This window comes from Notamacropus eugenii, chromosome 2 (assembly GCF_028372415.1).
Source record: "Notamacropus eugenii isolate mMacEug1 chromosome 2, mMacEug1.pri_v2, whole genome shotgun sequence".
NCBI classification, from domain to species: domain Eukaryota; kingdom Metazoa; phylum Chordata; class Mammalia; order Diprotodontia; family Macropodidae; genus Notamacropus; species Notamacropus eugenii.
In genome coordinates this window covers 213814561-213832940 of record NC_092873.1, presented here as the reverse complement: position 1 = coordinate 213832940, position 18380 = coordinate 213814561, and the positions used below count along the sequence as shown (strand labels likewise).

The 18380-nt window shown below is 36.0% G+C and overlaps 1 protein-coding gene across 2 annotated transcripts in view; it reads right to left on the bottom strand.

Annotated features, from left to right (window-relative positions):
- The window catches only part of LAMA2 (laminin subunit alpha 2), a 795715-nt gene that overhangs the window by 265099 nt on the left and 512236 nt on the right, over positions 1-18380 (bottom strand). For both annotated transcript variants that reach the window (XM_072637652.1, XM_072637653.1), the window contains exon 17: positions 12367-12494. In XM_072637652.1, the coding sequence (XP_072493753.1) occupies positions 12367-12494 (128 nt within the window). The remainder of the gene's footprint in view (positions 1-12366; positions 12495-18380) is intronic.

Sequence of the window (18380 nt, the reverse complement as noted above, 5' to 3'; positions counted from 1 at the left end):
TGATTATCTCTTTAAAAGAGTTCAGGATTGTAAAAAAAATCACTAGAATCAGATTGAGAAGAAGCAGGTAGAGGAATCTGGTCTATTGACAGGAAACTCTTGAGTGCTACTTAAAAGACACACAGGCTTCATTAATGATAGTAAACAACAGTACTGAAAAATGAATATGCAGATATTTCAATGGACTAGTGACCACACCAGTGGAAATATATTCTCTCCAATCGCACAGGATGCATTCCATCTGCACCTTCTTATCCCATGCAAATTCTTGTCAATGACCTCCCATAAATCTTCCACAAGACTCCATTCAATGTATTGGTCTTTCTCTAGATTTTTAGACTTTGGGTAGGTACAAATGAAACACAGATTTTTCATTGGTTACCTCTCACTTCAATTATTTCTTTGGTCCATCTCCTTTTCTGGTCATATATATTTCAAATCTCTTACTTCCATTTACCTGTACAATTCTTCATTGGTAATATGGTGAAATTTACTCATGCTTATCATATACCTTCAGTGACATGCACATTTAATTCTTTGGAGCTTGTGATATTTCCTGCTTCAGAGTTTTATATATATAGCACTACCAGGTATCTATTGATATTAAAAAGATGGCCCCTTATTGTAAGAGGACGGTTAGAGTTATTAAAAGTACTGATGAATTTCCAAAGACAATTCAGCCCACTCATCTTTTCCCATCAATTCTTGTCCTAGCTCATTGCCCTTCCACAGAGCCTGTCCAAGATAAATACTGATGGACTAGCTGAATAGGCTGTCCATCAAATTGCTTATCACAGTCTAGACAACAGGCATTCTTCATTACTTAGTTTTCCTGTGTATTTAGGTAAAATATTTTGGAATAATTAGGAGTCTCATTCAGGAGCTGTCACAATGTTCTGGGCTTTGGTGAAGTCAGCACAATGTCACCTGCAAAGAGGAACAACTGGGAGACCTGACCATCTATCAGGAATCACTCTTCCATTTATATTCTGCTGCTTGGACATTTTTCATGACAGTGGCAAACACCTTTCATTAGCATGCATTTTCCTGCTTTATTTCTCATATGACATTTATAAGCAGTCACTGAAAATTTATCTTTGTTGTGTCTCTCAAGAAAGTTTGTATGACTTTGAAATGTACATGAGACATCTTGTTGGAGAAGAGCCTTTCTGGTGGAGATTTTGCTTCACCCAATTAAATTATTTTATATTCAAGAACCAATAAGCATAGTGTGATCTTGCATTCTCTCCACCTTTCAGTTAGCTGTATGACTGTAGAACTGTAGTCTATTATGTAGTTTGCAAAAAGACTGCATGTTCTCTTTCTCATATCTTCATCAAAGATGACCTTTTGGAATACTCCCAAGATACATCCTACATACATACATACACATATACATATACACACACATATATATATATATATATACATATGTTTTTTTTTTTTTTACCATATCTTGAGAACTGAAGTCTCAATATCCTCAAAACTAGGTTTAGTATAGCACAGCCTCTCTCTGGGTAGACTTTGTCTATCTAGCTTGGTTGCTGCTCTTATCTTTGTTTTCTTTCCCAGTATTTCAGGTTCCTCATCCTTTGTATCAATGGCTATTAATTACAGTTTAAACAGGGTAACTTCACTGTCATTGATGAAGACAATAGTTAAAATAATCTAAAAAATCAATTCTATTTTCATTTCTTTGTTGTACTCTTTCCATTTTCACCCTTAACTACTTTTGGGATGATATGACTTAATTGGATTTACCACCATTTTTTCCTTAAAAAATTTTTCTACTTTAAAAGCTGCTACAGCTTATAATCTTTCACAACCACCTGCATATATGATTTAATAGCCAAATCTATATTTTAAATAAATGTTACCCTGAGTTGTCAAATCTTTACTTGGTAAGAATATCCAGTTTTTAATTGATGACCATATCTTCTGAAATCTGTTCTTGTTTTGCCTATTTTCATTTTTTTTGACTCAACAGCAAGTTTAAATAGGTTATATTGGAGTAATTTTAGTTGCACACCAAATCTTTTTTCTCATTTTTATTCTTTCTTCTAATTTGGTATTGATTTTGAGCTTTGCTTTAAATAAATCAATTGACAGACTGTGCACAGCTGATTTAGGAATGATTCCCAAAGCACAAACCAGTCATTTCCTATTTGTTAAGTTAGAATTCATTTCATTTTTGTGATGTCATTGGATTATCACTACATCTAGCATTTTCTGTCCATCTTCTTGAAGAAAGCATTCATGGTAGAAAAGCTTCCAATTTTGTGGAGATGCAACTTGTCAAGTTGTATCTATAGGGGTTTCCATAGGTGCTTGTCGACCCTGTCTACTCAGTGTCCATAGACCCTAAAGACCCAGAAAATAAAGTTCTCCTCACCAAGGATCTTGATGCTCCCAATGATTCAACATTAAAAATAATATGGTTTTATTCATGGAAATGACATTAAAGAAGGTGCACTGCCATTTGCTTTGCCAATGAACTCTAAGGATAACAGTACCTATCCATTTGAACTGCAGCTGAAGCTTCTTTTATAATTGTCTCCCCCTTAGAAGGTGGTTTCCTTGAGAACAGTCTTACTTCTTTATTTGTATGTTCAACACTTAGCACAGTGCTTAGTAACTGCTTGGAAGTTGATTTTCATTTATTTATTCACCTTCTACACAGCCTAAACCTCTTTATGCTCTTTAGTTTCATTCTTGTAGGCCATATCAATCAATAAACATTTATTAAGCACCTACTATGTGCTTGGAACTGTGCTAAGCATTGGGGATATAAAAAGAAGCAAAAATCAGTCCCTGTCCTCCAGTAGCTTACAAGCTAGTGGGGGAGACGATATGCTACACACACACACACACACACACACACACACACACACACACACACACACACACATACACAGAGCAAGCAAAATATATAGCAGAAATGGGAAATAATTAAGAGAAGGAAGGCACTGGAATTAATAGGGATTGGGGAAATCTTCCTGTAGAAGGAGGGATTTTAACTGGCACTTAAAGGAAGCCAGGGAAGTAATTAAGTGGAGTAGAGTAGAGAGAGCATTTCTAGGCACAAGGGGCAGCCAGAGAAAATGCCCAGAGAGAAGAGAAGTAGTGTCTTGTTTGTGAAACAACTCAGAAGGCAAGTGATACTGGATTGAAAAGTATGTGTTGAGGAGGAAATGTAAGAAAACTGGAAAGGGAGGAGGAGGCTACCCCTGTCTCAGGACAGATAATATGTAGCTTGTCCTATGGTATACATATGGCACACATAGTTCAAGAAGCATCCGTGTGGTGGCAATGGCAGTGAAGTGGCAACCATCATTCTAACAACATCATTCTACCTAAAGTCATTCCTAACAATAGCTTCAAGAGACTAGTGTGGAAGTGGTCTGAGCACAAACTGTTGTATTCATGGAGGTAAATAGCAGGCAGGATGGGGGATGGAAAGAGGATTTTCTTCCTATTCAATCACAGAATTGTTAGGATTTACTGACTTGAAAGGAAGAATTTGTTTGGAACATCCATAGGCTGCAATAATGAAAGTTGGCTCATTATGTTCTTCCAAACTTAGCCCACAGTATAGAAGTTGAAATTAGGTTAGATCTGGGTTCAAGTCCCACCCCTGACTATTTATCAATCTGTCAACAAGCGTGTATTAAGTACCTCCAGGTACTGTGCAACATATTGGGGGATGTTTACATTCTATTGTGGAAGAAAGTGTGGACAAAGATGAGCATAGGAAAAATAGAATTAAATAGAGACATGGTCATGTGGGTGCCAGAATTTGCAGTGATCAGGACAGATTTTATATAGAAGGCAGGACCTGAGCTAAGTACTGAAGAAAACTTGGGATTCTAAGAGGTTGAGGTGAGGAGACAGTACATTTAAGGTATGGGGAACAGTCAGTGTAAAGGCATGGAGATAACCAATGGAGGATCAGAAATGAGAAAAAACAATAGCGAGATTTGCTAGATTGTGAATTGTGGGAAGGGGAATACCATGTAGTAAAGCTACAAAATAGAATGAAGTCAAGTTGCAAACAACTTTAAATGCCTGAGAGAGGAATTTCTTTTGTGTTAAGAGATGCTAGAGAGCCACTGGGGTCTATTGAGCAGGAGAAGGATGGTCTGGTCCTCAGAAGAAACAGGCAAGAATGAAAGGGGCATTATGGGAAAAAGTAAGGTCTGTTTTAGACATAATGAATTAGAGATGCCTCCAGGAAGACAACTTGAAATGTCCCATAGACAGCTGGTGACACAGTGGTGGAGTCATCTTCGCTATGTGTCTGTGGGTCACTTAAGTGTCAGAGCCTCACTTTCCTTTTCTGTAAAATTGGAATAACAACGCTTTTAATACCTAGGACACAGGTTTGTTGTAAAGCTCATGGATAACATCTGTAAAACAAGGGTTAACATCTTAAAGTAATATGTAACACATTATAGCATCATTATAAATTGTTATTTTATTCTCATCTTTTTCAATAGGGTTCAAAGAGAAAGGGTTCTGAGACAACTGACTCTTGCAATTATTTTTTTATATTCAATGGACTATAAACTTGTACTATTAGGGAGAAATTTATTTTTTAGTTGAAAGTATGAGGATGTGAGTTTATTCTGTTATTTCATTAAGAAAATCCTTTATAAACTCAGGCAGCAGACTGACATATAAAAATATGTATCTGCATTCTCCCTGATAAATTATAATCTCCCTGAGTGCAGGAATTATTAGATTTTTATCTCTGTATCCCCAGTGCTTGGCACATAGCAGGCATTTAATAAATGCTTATTGATTGATCCTAACGATTAATATTGAGATTCCTTTATAATTCTAGACTCTCCCACTACTATAAGATTGGGGGAAAAAAGTCTTATGTCATATTGATTCATAAATCTAGAGCGTAATAGGACTTCAGTGGCTACGTAATCCAATGCTCCCATTTTACAAAAGCTAAAGATTTTTTAAATAAATATTCTTAATTTATAGAATAAAGCATTCCATAACAGTATAATAAGAAAGATGATTGTACATGAAACTACAAACCTACTATGTACAATTTGATATTCCTCTTAAACATATAACAAAGTTATCATGTAAATTTCTATCTTTTTTCTTTTTTTCTTCCATCCTACCTTCCTTTGCCCTAGAGATGGTTTGCATTAGACACAAATAGGCATATATAAATAAAATTATTCTATTTATCAGTTCTTTCTCTGGATGCAGATAGCATCTTTCTTCATAAGTCCTTTATAGTTAATCTGAGGATTTTTAATAGTCAAAATAACATTCACTTAACATTACCAATCATTCTTAAAACAGTATTCATGTTACTGTATTTTTACTGGGCTATACTGCTTTTTCTAACCTACTCTATATATTCTTAAAAAAACAAACTGAACTATGCCTTGTCTCCAATAGCTACTTGGTTCTTTCCTCTACATTTTGCCAAAATATTTCCTTATACTTGGAATTTTGTACTGCATCCCTTTAACATCCGGCATCTCCCTCAGGAAGTGTTCCCTGATTGTCTCTAGCCAACAAAGACTTTTCTCCCCTTAAACTTCACACAGCACTTTCATATGTATTCATGTATAATTTTGTATTCAGTTATTTGTGTGTATGTTTTAAAATCTCAATTTGGACTATAAGCTGCATGAGGGCAGAGACCATAGTCAAACATTGTATCCAACCTAGTTCCCTGAATAGTGCTTTAGGCATTTTAGGAGGCAATGTGACACATTATGTGGAGTGTCAGTCCTGTACCTAGGTTCAAATCTAACCTTAGATACTTATTCTAGGAAATCACTTAAACTCTCTCAGTCTTGGTTCTCTTATCAGCAAAATAATTATTTTGCATTATCAATTGTAGCTTTTTCTTGTTGAGGAGATTAAATATGATATAATATATGAATTTCTTCTCAAACTTTAAATAAAGGCTATGTAGGTGTCCGCTCTTCTAAATGCTAGTTAATTTGAATGGAATTGGTTTTGTCACTTCTGTGGCATTCACAGAGTTACCAAGGACAAAATGATAATGAAATGTTTTCATTTATTTAGTGAAGGTCAGATATGGTAAATGGCAAATGTGTTAGTGGACTGGGGTGTGAATCCTGTCCCTGCAACTTGGAAGCTTCGTGATTTGGGGTAAATCACTTATCCTTTCTGATCATTAGGACCAAATGATCTCAAAGGTTCTTTTCAGCTCTAAGTCTATGAGCTCAGAAGTCTCTTTTTAAAAGATGAGGAAACTGAAGTGCAGAGGATGCAGTCACTAGCCCAAGGCCCCAGACTTAGTAGTGAAGATAAGACTAGAATGTGGTTCCCAAACTTCTAGGCAAAGGATGTTTCCATAAACACTTTACTGCCGTTGAAATATTTATGGGGCACTATTAGTGAAGTATATTTCAGATTTCTAATTACTTTTCATAGGAAACTATAAAGTATTCTAGCAAGAATTTAAACCTTTCAGGAAAGGGTCTGGTTTATCAGGATTAAAAAAAAAATTACATCAATTCCTGTTGTAAATTTCTTTACATATTTCAAAGTCACATGCATTCATTTTTTAAAAAATCTTCCTATCAACCTTGTGGGTCGAGGGATAGGCATTATCTCCATTTTACAAATGAGGAAACTGAGACTCCTAGGAGAAGATAGACTGGAATCAAGGTACTCATTCCACTATTCCAAATTGCTGTCCTGCAACTAGTGATGAGAAATAACCCATTTAAAGCTTTTGTAAATATGAAAATTGGACAGGATGCATTTAAACAAAACCGCTCAGCCTAGGAAATCTCAGTTCTTTAGAAACTGAGAAACCACTCCCTCTACTACTGAAATTGTAGTGATCTCCAGGGTGGAATATGACATTTCCCTAGCAGTGAAAATAATAATACTCACAGAGGGAGAAAGAAAGGAGATAATCATGAGTGAGGATAATTTCCCCAGTGAATTTAGGCTGAAAAATGGAGTGACTTTGACTTTGGATTTGGCCAGAATACGCTGCTCACTGTGCTGGGACAGGAAGAGGCAGAGCAGGGAGATTGCTGGTGATTACATAGCCATTCCAGAGAAGTATCACTTAAGGCTCGTTGGCAAGCTCAGGGGGAAAGAGTGCCACTTCTGGATTACCAACTAAAATGCCATGTTGGACTCGGGAGTTCTTGGCCCACAAGACGCTTTCTTCAAATGCTGAAAAGTAACAGGTGACCCCTTGCTGGAGTTGGGTGAGATGCCAGATTGTGAAGGTTCAGCTAACTCCCCACTCTGCCCCAATCCCTGACAAATGATGAGGTCAGGGGAGAAGAGGTATCTTGCATGTAGAGAAGGGCCTTTTTAAAAATTAGTCACAGAATTCTGCTTTGACTATTCAGATCCATTTAGAAGTTTGTATACAAACCAAATTGCATCTAAATGCAAGTATTATGCATATATATAACCTATATCTGATTACTTATGGTTTCAGAGAGGTGGAAGGGGAAGGAGGAAGGGAGGAATAGATTTTGGAGCTCAAGACTCTAAATAAAATTGTTTAAAAATGCAATTAGTAAAGGGTTTTTGGTGAAGTGTTGCCAATTGCAGCATATGATAAATAAGGAACTATGACGGAAAGAAGTAAAGAATGCCATCGGGGAAAAATGATTCTTTTGTAAAAGAATCATTGGGTGGTGAGAATGAGGGCTAGACAGCCCATGGGCTCCAACAATAGAATCCAGAGAACTGGCTCTGCAGAGGATTTGGCTTCAGATTGTGCTTTTGCCATTTACTACTTTTGAGACTTTGGGCAAGTCACCTGGCTTCCCTGGGCCTCCATTTCCTCCTCTTGAAGGCCTTTAAGATCTCTTCCAACTCTAAATTTAGCTCATATCATCCTGCCCTAGTCCTGACAAGATAAAGGAAGGATGGAATGAAGTATGTTGGGTGGAGAGTGGACCTGCGAGAGTACACAGACAAGAGTTACACAGGATGGCCAGGCTACCTCATGTAATAAACATTCCCATTTGTGATATAGATCAAAGGTCCATTTGAATATTTAAATTTTATGAAGAATTCAGCATGAGCTTGGGTTCTTCCATATTTTAATCCAAAATGCAAACTATAATCTTCCATAAGCAAAGTGAAGACATTTATTTACTATTTTACCTGTCCCTCAACTCTCATCCAAGGCCAACTTTGTGCATTGGAAGAACAGAGAGAAGTCTTAGTGATTTGAATGGAAGGATACTACAAGAACCTGTATGACCTAAATGTGTCTTTCAACTCTTCACAATGGATTGAAATGAATAATGATAATAGCTGACAATCGGTATAATACTTGAAGTGCTGCAAAAATACTTTCTATAATTTGTTGCCTCACAACAACTCTGTAAGGTAGGTACAGTAAGTATTATTCCCATTTTACAGATGAGGAAGTGTAGGCTCAGAGAAAGTGGCTTAGATATGTTAATATAGCTAGTAAGTACAATTGAAGGACTACTATGTCCTTGGAACCATTCTGGATAGCTGTATCTATTATAATTCCTTAAAATGCATGGCTATCATTATTTATCACATATATCATTCTATGTTTTAATCACATTCTGAGCTTATAAGATCATATAATTTTTCTTGGAGGGGACTTTGAGATCATCTAGTTCTACTCATTTAACAGATGAGTAAACTGAGGCCCAGAAAGGTTAAGTGAAACCATGGAGATGGTCAATGGCAAACTGAAACCTATGTTATCTGACTCCAAACCCAACTTCAAAGGTCAGGAGAACGTTCCTCTGCCACACTTACTGAGTACTGAAAGAAATCCCTAGTTTAAAGTATCAAGGGCTTGGCTGTTTTTATAATAAAGGACAAGGACTTTGTGTCTCCTCCATTCCCGCTGGTTGGTTGTTGTCCTTCATTCTTGAAGACCAAAATGACATCACTATGTTAGAGTCAAATTACAGCGCGTCCTACTGTGGCTGATCAGACCAATACGAGCTCAAAATGCTCTACCACAGGTTAGGCACAAAAAGTCCACAAGAACATTTGGGGTAGATTCTCTAAATCTGTGCATCTTGTGTTTCTTTTAAGCTATTTCAATTCTGCTTTGCTCATAGAGCATAGGACCTTCTGTGATAATAAAGGTCAATGATGTTGTGTCCCTTCTCTATATTTAAGCTGTATGAAATTGAACATTTACTAACAATGGAAAAAAAACCACCCCTCCAAATCTGAACATTTCTTTTTATGTACCCAGGGCACTTATGGAGCATCACAGAAAGATAGATGGACTTGGAGACAGTGAGCTCTAGATTCAAATCCTGCTTCAAATACTTATTGTGTGCCTGAGAGAGTCGATTAACCTCTGACTCGGTGTCCTCACCTGAGAAATGAGGATAATAATAGTGCCTGCTTCATAGGGTTTTCTTGTGAGGATCAAAAGATAAATTCTATATAAAACATTTTGCAAACCTTAAACCACTTTATAACTGATAGTTGCTAACATTATTATTGTTGTTAATATTAATATTACATAACGCTAAATGTTCAGATATTTTAACATCCACATTTTGGGCCAAGCTTTTGCAATTTTGTTTGTTTGAAATTGTAGACATAGTATTTTTATCTACTTATTTTAACAATTGATATACATCACCTCCCAGAGGGCTATACAAATACTGGACACTTGTAAATGATTGATGTAGTTGATACACACGTGAGTGTGTAAACTGAACTTTGCTTTGAGCATGCCAAATTATCTAGGATGGACAGACCATTCTGGACGTGCAAAATCAAGGCCTGATTACATGTGAAACTGAAATATACATACATATATAGTAATAATTATGTCTATCAATCTGTGTGTGTGTGTGTGTGTGTATGATTTATGCAGTGATTTTATCTAAGAAATTTGGAGCCAAAATGTTTTTGATTTCTAAGATTTATGTGCATGGATTAAATAGAAAAATCACCAAGGAAACGCTATTACTAGACAGTATACATGCAATCACAGGTTACAACAACTTTTCAGCGTTTTGACCAATCTGAGACAGCTTCTGTTCCACTATAGTCTGGTCTGTGGATGGAATGGAAAAACAAACAAACAAACAAAAAACCTTTGCATTCCTCAAAGCTTGAAATTCAGGCTATAATAGCAATGGTAAAAATGAGTAGCTTTAAAAGAATAGTTTGCTTTATTTATTACATTTCCATTTATTTTTTGTTAAAAAACTTCCATACTTTTAGATTCTTATATGCAAATAAAAAATCTGCACAAGAGCAATTTTCTATGCATTTTTCATTACAGTGCTTCTTATAATTGTAATCACATAGTTCCTAAGCCCCACTGTACTGGGTAGTGATAATTTACGAACTTAACTTTTTTTATTTATAGATAGAAAATGTTATTCATATCCTCCCTCTTTAATTATGAAGAAATGGGCTGTGATTTTTATTGATATTTTTAAAAAGAGTTGTTGTTTATTCTGAGACCAATTCCATTGGGAAAAATGAAAGTCAATTAAAATAAATAAATAAATGGATAAATAAACAAACAAATAAAGAAATGAAAAAAAAAGTGGATAGAATCCTTTGGAGTCAGGAAGACCTGAATTGGAATTCCACCTCAGATACTTATTAGCTAGATGATTCTGGGCAAGTCACTTAATATCTCTTAGTCTCTGTTCTCTCATTTGCAAAATGAGAATAATAAGTAAGAGCACTTATATCAGAGGGTTGCCCAAATGAGACAATACAGGGAAAGTGCTGAACAACCCTTGAATTGCTATATAAGTATTGAGCAACTGAAATCATCAGTAGATCTAATCTCTCTAATATTATAAGTTATCCCCTCACTGTAGAGTTGTGAGGGTAAAATGGGCCATATGTAAAATACCTTACAAAGTTTACAGCATTAGTATCATTAATTATTATTATCTATTATCTTCACACATGAAAAATCTAGTGCTAGTCACTGAGGACGATACAGCAGCCTGTAGACTTAAGGCAGGGAGCATCTTTCATTTTGTGTCTGTGTCCTTAGTACCTAGTGCTATGCCTTGCACAAAGTAAGTGTTCAATAAATGCCTGTTGAACTGAATTTAATGGCTAAGCTATCGACCATGAACCTTTCAGATGAAAAAAAGACCCAACATATGTGAAATAATTTGAATAACCAGAGTGCTAAATGGCATGCATAGCATTATTATTTTAATTTCTGTCATTGCTGAGGTGAATTTCTATAAAGGTAATCCAGTATGAATGAGGGCATATCAAATTAAGAAACAAATATTACTCAGAAAAAGAAGCATAAGCACTTTCAGCGTTGCTATGCCCCAAGTATTATGCCTGCCATTCTGCTCAAGTAGAAAGGCATCAGAAACTATCTGGCAACCATTCCAAAAATATGAGGGTAACCTGGGGAAATGATTTTAAAAAAATCTTTTTTTTAGAGTTGCCTCAAATCCTCTGGTGGAAAATGATGGGAAAATAAGGAATACTAGCCACTAACAGTTCTTAATGCATAATCTGGAAACTTCTTGTTGCTGTTATTGTTTGAATATTTTGATAAATGTATTTCAATATAATTGGTTTCCTTTGTGCTTCTAAGTATTTTATTTTATGCAGTTAAAAACATCATTCCAAGAAGGGCTCCATAGGCTTCATCAGACTGCCACCAGAGTACCGTGTGTTCATAATACAAAAATGCTTAGGGATCTCGGTGAGAAAGTTCTAATCATTCGATTCTTTTATTGGAAATAAAGGTATATGAGTGAATGTTGTTCACAACAGCCCAACTAATACTATTTCTTCTGTAATAGGTGGCCATTTTTATAACTGGAAACACTGAGTGAAGTGTGATTTTCAGGTGTTTTTTTTCCCCAGACCAGGAAATATACTGGTGGTGGTAAAGGAAGCAAACATGGAAATTGTTGTTCACAAACCATCAGTTCAGAAATAATCTGAAAAGAAATATTTTATAGCCAAAACTCTTTTGATTAGGTATACTCAGACTAAAAGCTGTGCCACAATTCAGATGTCACAAGGAATTTGCTTTTCTTTAAAAATTATGTGCCACTTTGAAAAAGACTAATGACTACTTAAAGTCCTTTATATAAACATTTACATGCTTTATATGTAATAAACCACTTAAAGGCAATTGAATATTTCCTTAAAATATTTAAGATGAAAAATAAATTCAAAATTGTAAATTCATTTTACAATTACCAAAGTAATTTTTTTAAAATAAAAAAGTACAATTCATTTGTACATATAGAAAAGAGGAAATGGAATTTTTTGATATTAACACTCCATTTTCCCTTACACACACACCAACCATAAGGCATTTTAGATGCGAGAATAATGATGTAAATAAGTCTTGTTACTTACTTATTAGATGGTATGTTTAATGGGCAGGCACAAGGCTGACAGTCATCAGTGGTTCCTTTAGTAGGATCACCATAGAAACCAGGAAGACATCTATTGCAATATGGACCACCTGTGTGGTCTTTGCATCCCTGAGGTGGAAAAATATGTTAGAGTTTATAACATAGGTGGCAAAAACCATGAAGCTAGAGTTCCAAATGGATCTAGTCTGTACCCTGCCAGGGTAAAAAAATGATTATTTATTTAATAGTAAGTACTCCAGCAGTAAAACAGAAGAGACATGAAAATTAATATTCCACATGGAAATGATAATTTTGTCTTAGTGATACCTTTTTCTTTAAAAATATTTTACATCAATTCATTATTTTCTTCCACTATGCAAATTTCCACTTTACTCAGTTTTGACCATTTAGTATATTAAGGCCATGAATTGGTTAGAGAGGGCTTACTTACATATAGACTTGAATAGAACTTTTATTTAGATTATAATTGCATGTTATAACGATGATTTCACTTATGTTAAGGCAACTAGGTGGTGAAGTGGATAGAGCACTGGGTTTGGAATCAGGAAGACTCTTCTTCATGAATTCATGTCTGGTCTCAGACATTTACTAGCTATGTGATGCTGGAAAAGTCCTTTAACCTCTGTCTGCCTCAGTTTCCTCATGTGTAAAATGAGATGGATAGGGAAATTGCAACCCTCTCCAGTATCTTTGCCAACAAAACCTCAGATAGGGTCATGAAGAATCAGATACAACTGATCAATAACAAAAACAATATTTTTATTGACAGTGGAAGCCCAGACTACATGCCTATATAAAATCAGTTTCTAGAGAAGTGGAACTTCATATCTGAAAGTCAACAAGCATTTATTAAGTCCTTATTATGTTCCAAGCACTGAGATAAGTATTATAAACATCATTATCTTTTTTATCCTAAGTATGGTTAGCTAACAATTCTTTATAGACGTAATGCTTTAACATACTGAAGAGGGAACAGAAAATTTTAGATGCTTATAAAAATAAGGTGACAATATTTAAAGAGTGATGGAATACTAGAGTCAGTCAGGACACGGCAAAGATCAGTAAATTTTCTTAAGAAGCAAAAGGAAAGGATTTTGTTTTGGTTCAGTTTTGGTAGAAATTTACACTTTCTGTGGTATTTGAGGTGATATATTTTAGAATCTGGATAAATTCTGTTAGGAAATAAGAATTTTGTATATTTTCAGTGGAGATCAACATGTGTATGTTTTTGAGAACACATAACCTTCAACTTGAGGTCACTAATGTACTCATTATTCAAGAGAGAATTTTTAAAGTAAAAACATCTTTTTAAAATGTAATGCCTTATATGGAGCCCCTGCCAAAGTTAAATTACAGTGCTATATAACAAAATGTGTTTAGATTAAGGTTGACACCACCTCAGTATTTAGTTGAACTATATGGGTCTAGAAACACTTCTGACACTGAAGCTATCTGAGTGTTTAAGAGATAGAAATGCTGTCTACCATTTTTAGTACTGAAAAGTCATCCTTGACTCATTCATCTCCACACTTAGGTTGGAAATTTATGACTCATGGTTCACTGGGCATAACAGTACGGCAATGGGCAAGGGTGGGGATGCTCTTTCTCTTTAGATTTGTTCCTTCTTTTCTCCTTTTCAAGTGTTCAAAATCAGCCCTTATGCCTAGGGCAAAAGCCAATAAACTTGCAAGAGAATGTCCACTTAGGGACAACATCATTGGAATTTTGAAGAATTGTATCATATTTATATTTAAATCTATATGAATATATTTTAAAATTGATAATAGAGAGATTTTATGCCAGGTTCATTTCTATTGGTTTACACATTTAATTATTCATTTAGCTTGTTCAAGTTAGAATTAGTAAATCCAGATAATATTCAACAAGCATTTATTAAATGACTACTATGCATTAGGTACTGGGGACATAGAAACATCAAGAGAAATTCTGCCTTTGAGGAACTTATATTCTTCTAGGCTGGGGAAGAAAAATCATACACAAAGAATCAGATTTTTAAAAATTCTCTGCAACATAAATGCAAAATAATTTTGGTGAATGGTGGGTTACACTAACATTTGAGTGATCAGGAAAGGTTTTCTGTCAAGGAGCTCCTGAGCTGAGCATTGAAGGGTACTTCTAGAAACTCCAAAATTGAGATATGGAGAGAGAGAGAGAAAGAGAGAGAGAGAGAGAGAGAGAGAGAGAGAGAGAGAGAGACAGAGACAGAGAGACAGAGAGACAGAGAGACAGAGACAGAGAAACAGAGACAGAGAAACAGAGAGACAGAGAGACAGAGACAGAGAAACAGAGACAGAGAAACAGAGAGAGACAGAGGGAGGGAGAGAGAGAGAGAGAGAGGGAGAGCATTCTCAGAATGTGGCAGTCTCTGCAAAGGAAGAGGCAGCAAAAGGAGTGCCATCTAGATGGAACACCCAGTAGTCCAGTGTATGTGTGTGTAATATGTAATCAGCCTCAAAAGACAGGCTATGGCTAGCTTGTAAAGGGTTTAGAGAGAGCTACTGGTATTTCCTGAGCAGTTAGAATATCCATTTATTAGTTAATGATGGGTTGTAGAGAGTAGAGACTGCAGAGTGTCTGCAGGTAGAGTATAGACAGCATGCAGGGAAACTAATTAGTAAGTTATTGTACTCCAGGTGATAAGTGATGAGGATAGTTAAAGATCTGGGTAGAGAGCAGTGGAATATGGGTAACATTTGAGGAAAGGGGGCCAGTGGAGCATTATTCAGAGTACTCTGAAGTTCTATCCTTTGACCAGTAGGAAATGGGTAAATTTTATTTATCTCCAAATGTAATAATTTATTATGATAATAAGATGAGTCCATACATAGATATGTACTTTTAAAAAGAGATGTACACATAAACTTATGCTGAGGTAACCCCTCTTAGGAAGTCGTGGGCAAAAATATTTATGTTTCATCATTTTTGAGGCACGAGAGTGAATCTGTTCCCGAAAGTGGCAGTAGAGGCCGTTTAGCTCCCTCGTTCTATTGCTGTGGAAGATGAGGTTCCTAAGGTTAAATAATTTGCCCAAGGTCACATGAGTAACAACAGAACCAAGATACAAACCCAGGTCCTCTGACTTCAAGTCCAGCGTTCCTTCCACTTCACTAGTGGGTCAAAAAGGTTACAGAGTCCTAATAGGGTCTTTTGAAAGGGGCCATTGGAATCAAGAGTATTCTTTTTCTGCTTTCATTGCTGTTCAGTTGTTTCAGTCATGTCCACCTCTTTGTGACTCCATTTGGCAAACATAATGAAGTGGTTTGGCATTTCCTTCTCCAGTTCATTTTGTAGATGAGGAACTAAGGCAAACAGGGTTAAGTGACTGGCCCAGGACTTTATCTGACGAGCCACCTAGCAGTCTCCTTTTCTCTGCTTAAATATCCCATTTTTAAAGCTCAGTTACCTGATAGAGAGTCCAGCTTATTTTGCATCTTTTCACTTCTAATTATGAAATCAGGTAAATGGGGAGATAACATACACCAGCTTCTCAGATCCTCTGAGTTCCATATTATAAGAAATGGAGATAATGTAGAAACAATCTAGAAAATTCAATTTTCCTTGTGATTGCAGCAATAATGCAGTGACCTGCTCCTACTAAAATAAACATCAATCCTGGAAAAGAATGAATTGCTAACCAAACCTCAGGCAAAAGGTACTTCCAGATCTCACTAGACCTATCAAAATGTCCATCACATACATCAGTGGAAGAATGAGAAGTGATATTATCATCTTCCTGTGTGGATAGTTGAGGCTCTTGAAAGCATCCTGAGTTACTTTGTGAGAGTAGTTAAAATGATTTTTTATATGGGCCTGATCTGGGCTTTGATCTTAAGTCATGAGTATATTTTAGTTCATTTCCAAACATATTTCAAAGAGGGGGAGGCAGCCTATCAACAAAATGTTCTCTGTATCATTGAAAAAGCCACTGTGAATAATAATAAGAATCCAAAAAGCTGTGTAAATCTTGACAGTAAGAATACCTTTGATGTGAAATATTTCTTTTTCTGAGCACTCAAATACTGGTCTCTTTGTGAATCACACCAGAAATCTAATGATCCAAATAGAATAGCAGCATTTATCTAGACAGAATGAATTTCTCCACCTTCCTTTTACTTAAAGGGCACTTCAAAGTCATAAGAAAATACCCCAGATGAACCACTCCTTGCTTTCTTTCTCTGTACATTATCTTTAATTTTCCCATGCATGCTAGACTTCATCTCTATCTTCAATCATAAGTTTCATTGGAGTTTGCCCTCTTCTATGGGATAGCCAATTGTAGGTGGCACTACTACCTAGTCATTGATCTAGGTCCCGCCAAGAGAGCTCTTGCCCTGTTTTCTTGATTAACACTTTTCTTTCTAAGTAACGGAGTCCAATAATTTCTTAACCAGGAAATCCAATGGCTTTCTCTCAGTACTCATTCTATTTAGCCTCTCTTTAATCTTATTTCTATTGATCATCCCTTTCTCCTGGTATCTTTTTCTTCCCTTGATATCCATGATACCATTCTCTCTTAGTTCTCTTTCTACTTTTCTGATTATTTTTTTTCAACCTCTTGTTCCTAGATCACTATTCTTATCCCATCCACTAACTCTGCACATCTCTGAAGGCTTTGGATTGGGACCTCTTTTTTCTGGACACACTCTCCCTTTGTTATTTCTTCTCCACCTAAAGGTTCAGTTATTATATCTATGCTTGCAATTTCTGAGTTATATATGTCTAGCCCTAATCCTCTCCCTGAAATTCAAACATACCTTACTACCTGCCTGCTGGACATTTCCTCCCAGATATCCCAAGAGCATCTCAAACTGAATATGTTCAAATAGAACTCATTATTTTTCTCTCCAAAACCCATTCTTACTTAGAACTTTATTATTTCTATTGAGGACACACCACCCTTCCAATCATGCATGCATGCCATTTTAAAGATAACGGATCTAAAGCTGGAACGATCTGAGAGGTTCAACTTTTTGCTTTGGGGATTAAAAAACTCTGACCCAAGCATGTTGAGTGACTTGCCCAAAGTCACCCAGGCGCTAAGTGCCAAAGTCAGAATTCAAACCAGGTTCCTTTGACTCTAGTGTCAGTGCTCTTTCCTCTGAACAATCTCAAAAACATTCTTCTCTCTTATTTCTCTCTCAACCTCTTTATTCTACCAGATGCCAAGTATAACCTACTTCTACAACATCTTTCTCACATGTCCCTTTCTTTCCATTCATACAACCTCTACCTTAATTCATGACATCATCACCTTACCTGCTACATTCACATTCCCCAAAGATCTAACCACATCATTCTCCTAAAATAAACATTGGCTCCCTATTGCCTCTAGGATAAAACAAATATTTTTCAGCCTTTAATTTAGAGCCCTTCACAATCTAGGCTCCTACCTACCTTTCCAGTCTTAGTTTATGTTACCCTTCTATCCACACTCTCAAGTCTAGTCAAACTGACTTGGTAGCTATCTCCCATACTTTGATAGTTCATCTTCCACTTCCTTGTCTTCGCACAAGTGTTCTCCTATGTCTGGAATGCACTCCTTCTTTACCTCTGCTTCATGGAACCCCTAGATTCCTTAGCTCAGGTGCCACGTTTTGTATTCTCAAGTCCTTTTCTGATCTCCCTCAGTTGTTAGTACTATTTCCCTTGTATCCAATTCTGTATGTATATTTGTGAGCCCATTTCATCCTTCCAATTGAATGTCAGTTTCATGAGGACAGGGACTGTTTCTTCTTTTTGCATCCCCATGTACAATGTTTTGATGCTAGTAGATGTTTAATATATGTGTTAAGTTAATATATATGTTAAATACGAGGAAGATTATATCTGAAGCAGACTATCATCATGGATACACTTTTGGAAGTGCTGAACCAGCTCTGCATTTTCATTATTAACTAATCCCTTTCCAACTAATTCTAAAAAGAATTTCCTGGGGTTACTATTCTGAATTTGGTAATATAATGCTTATATTTT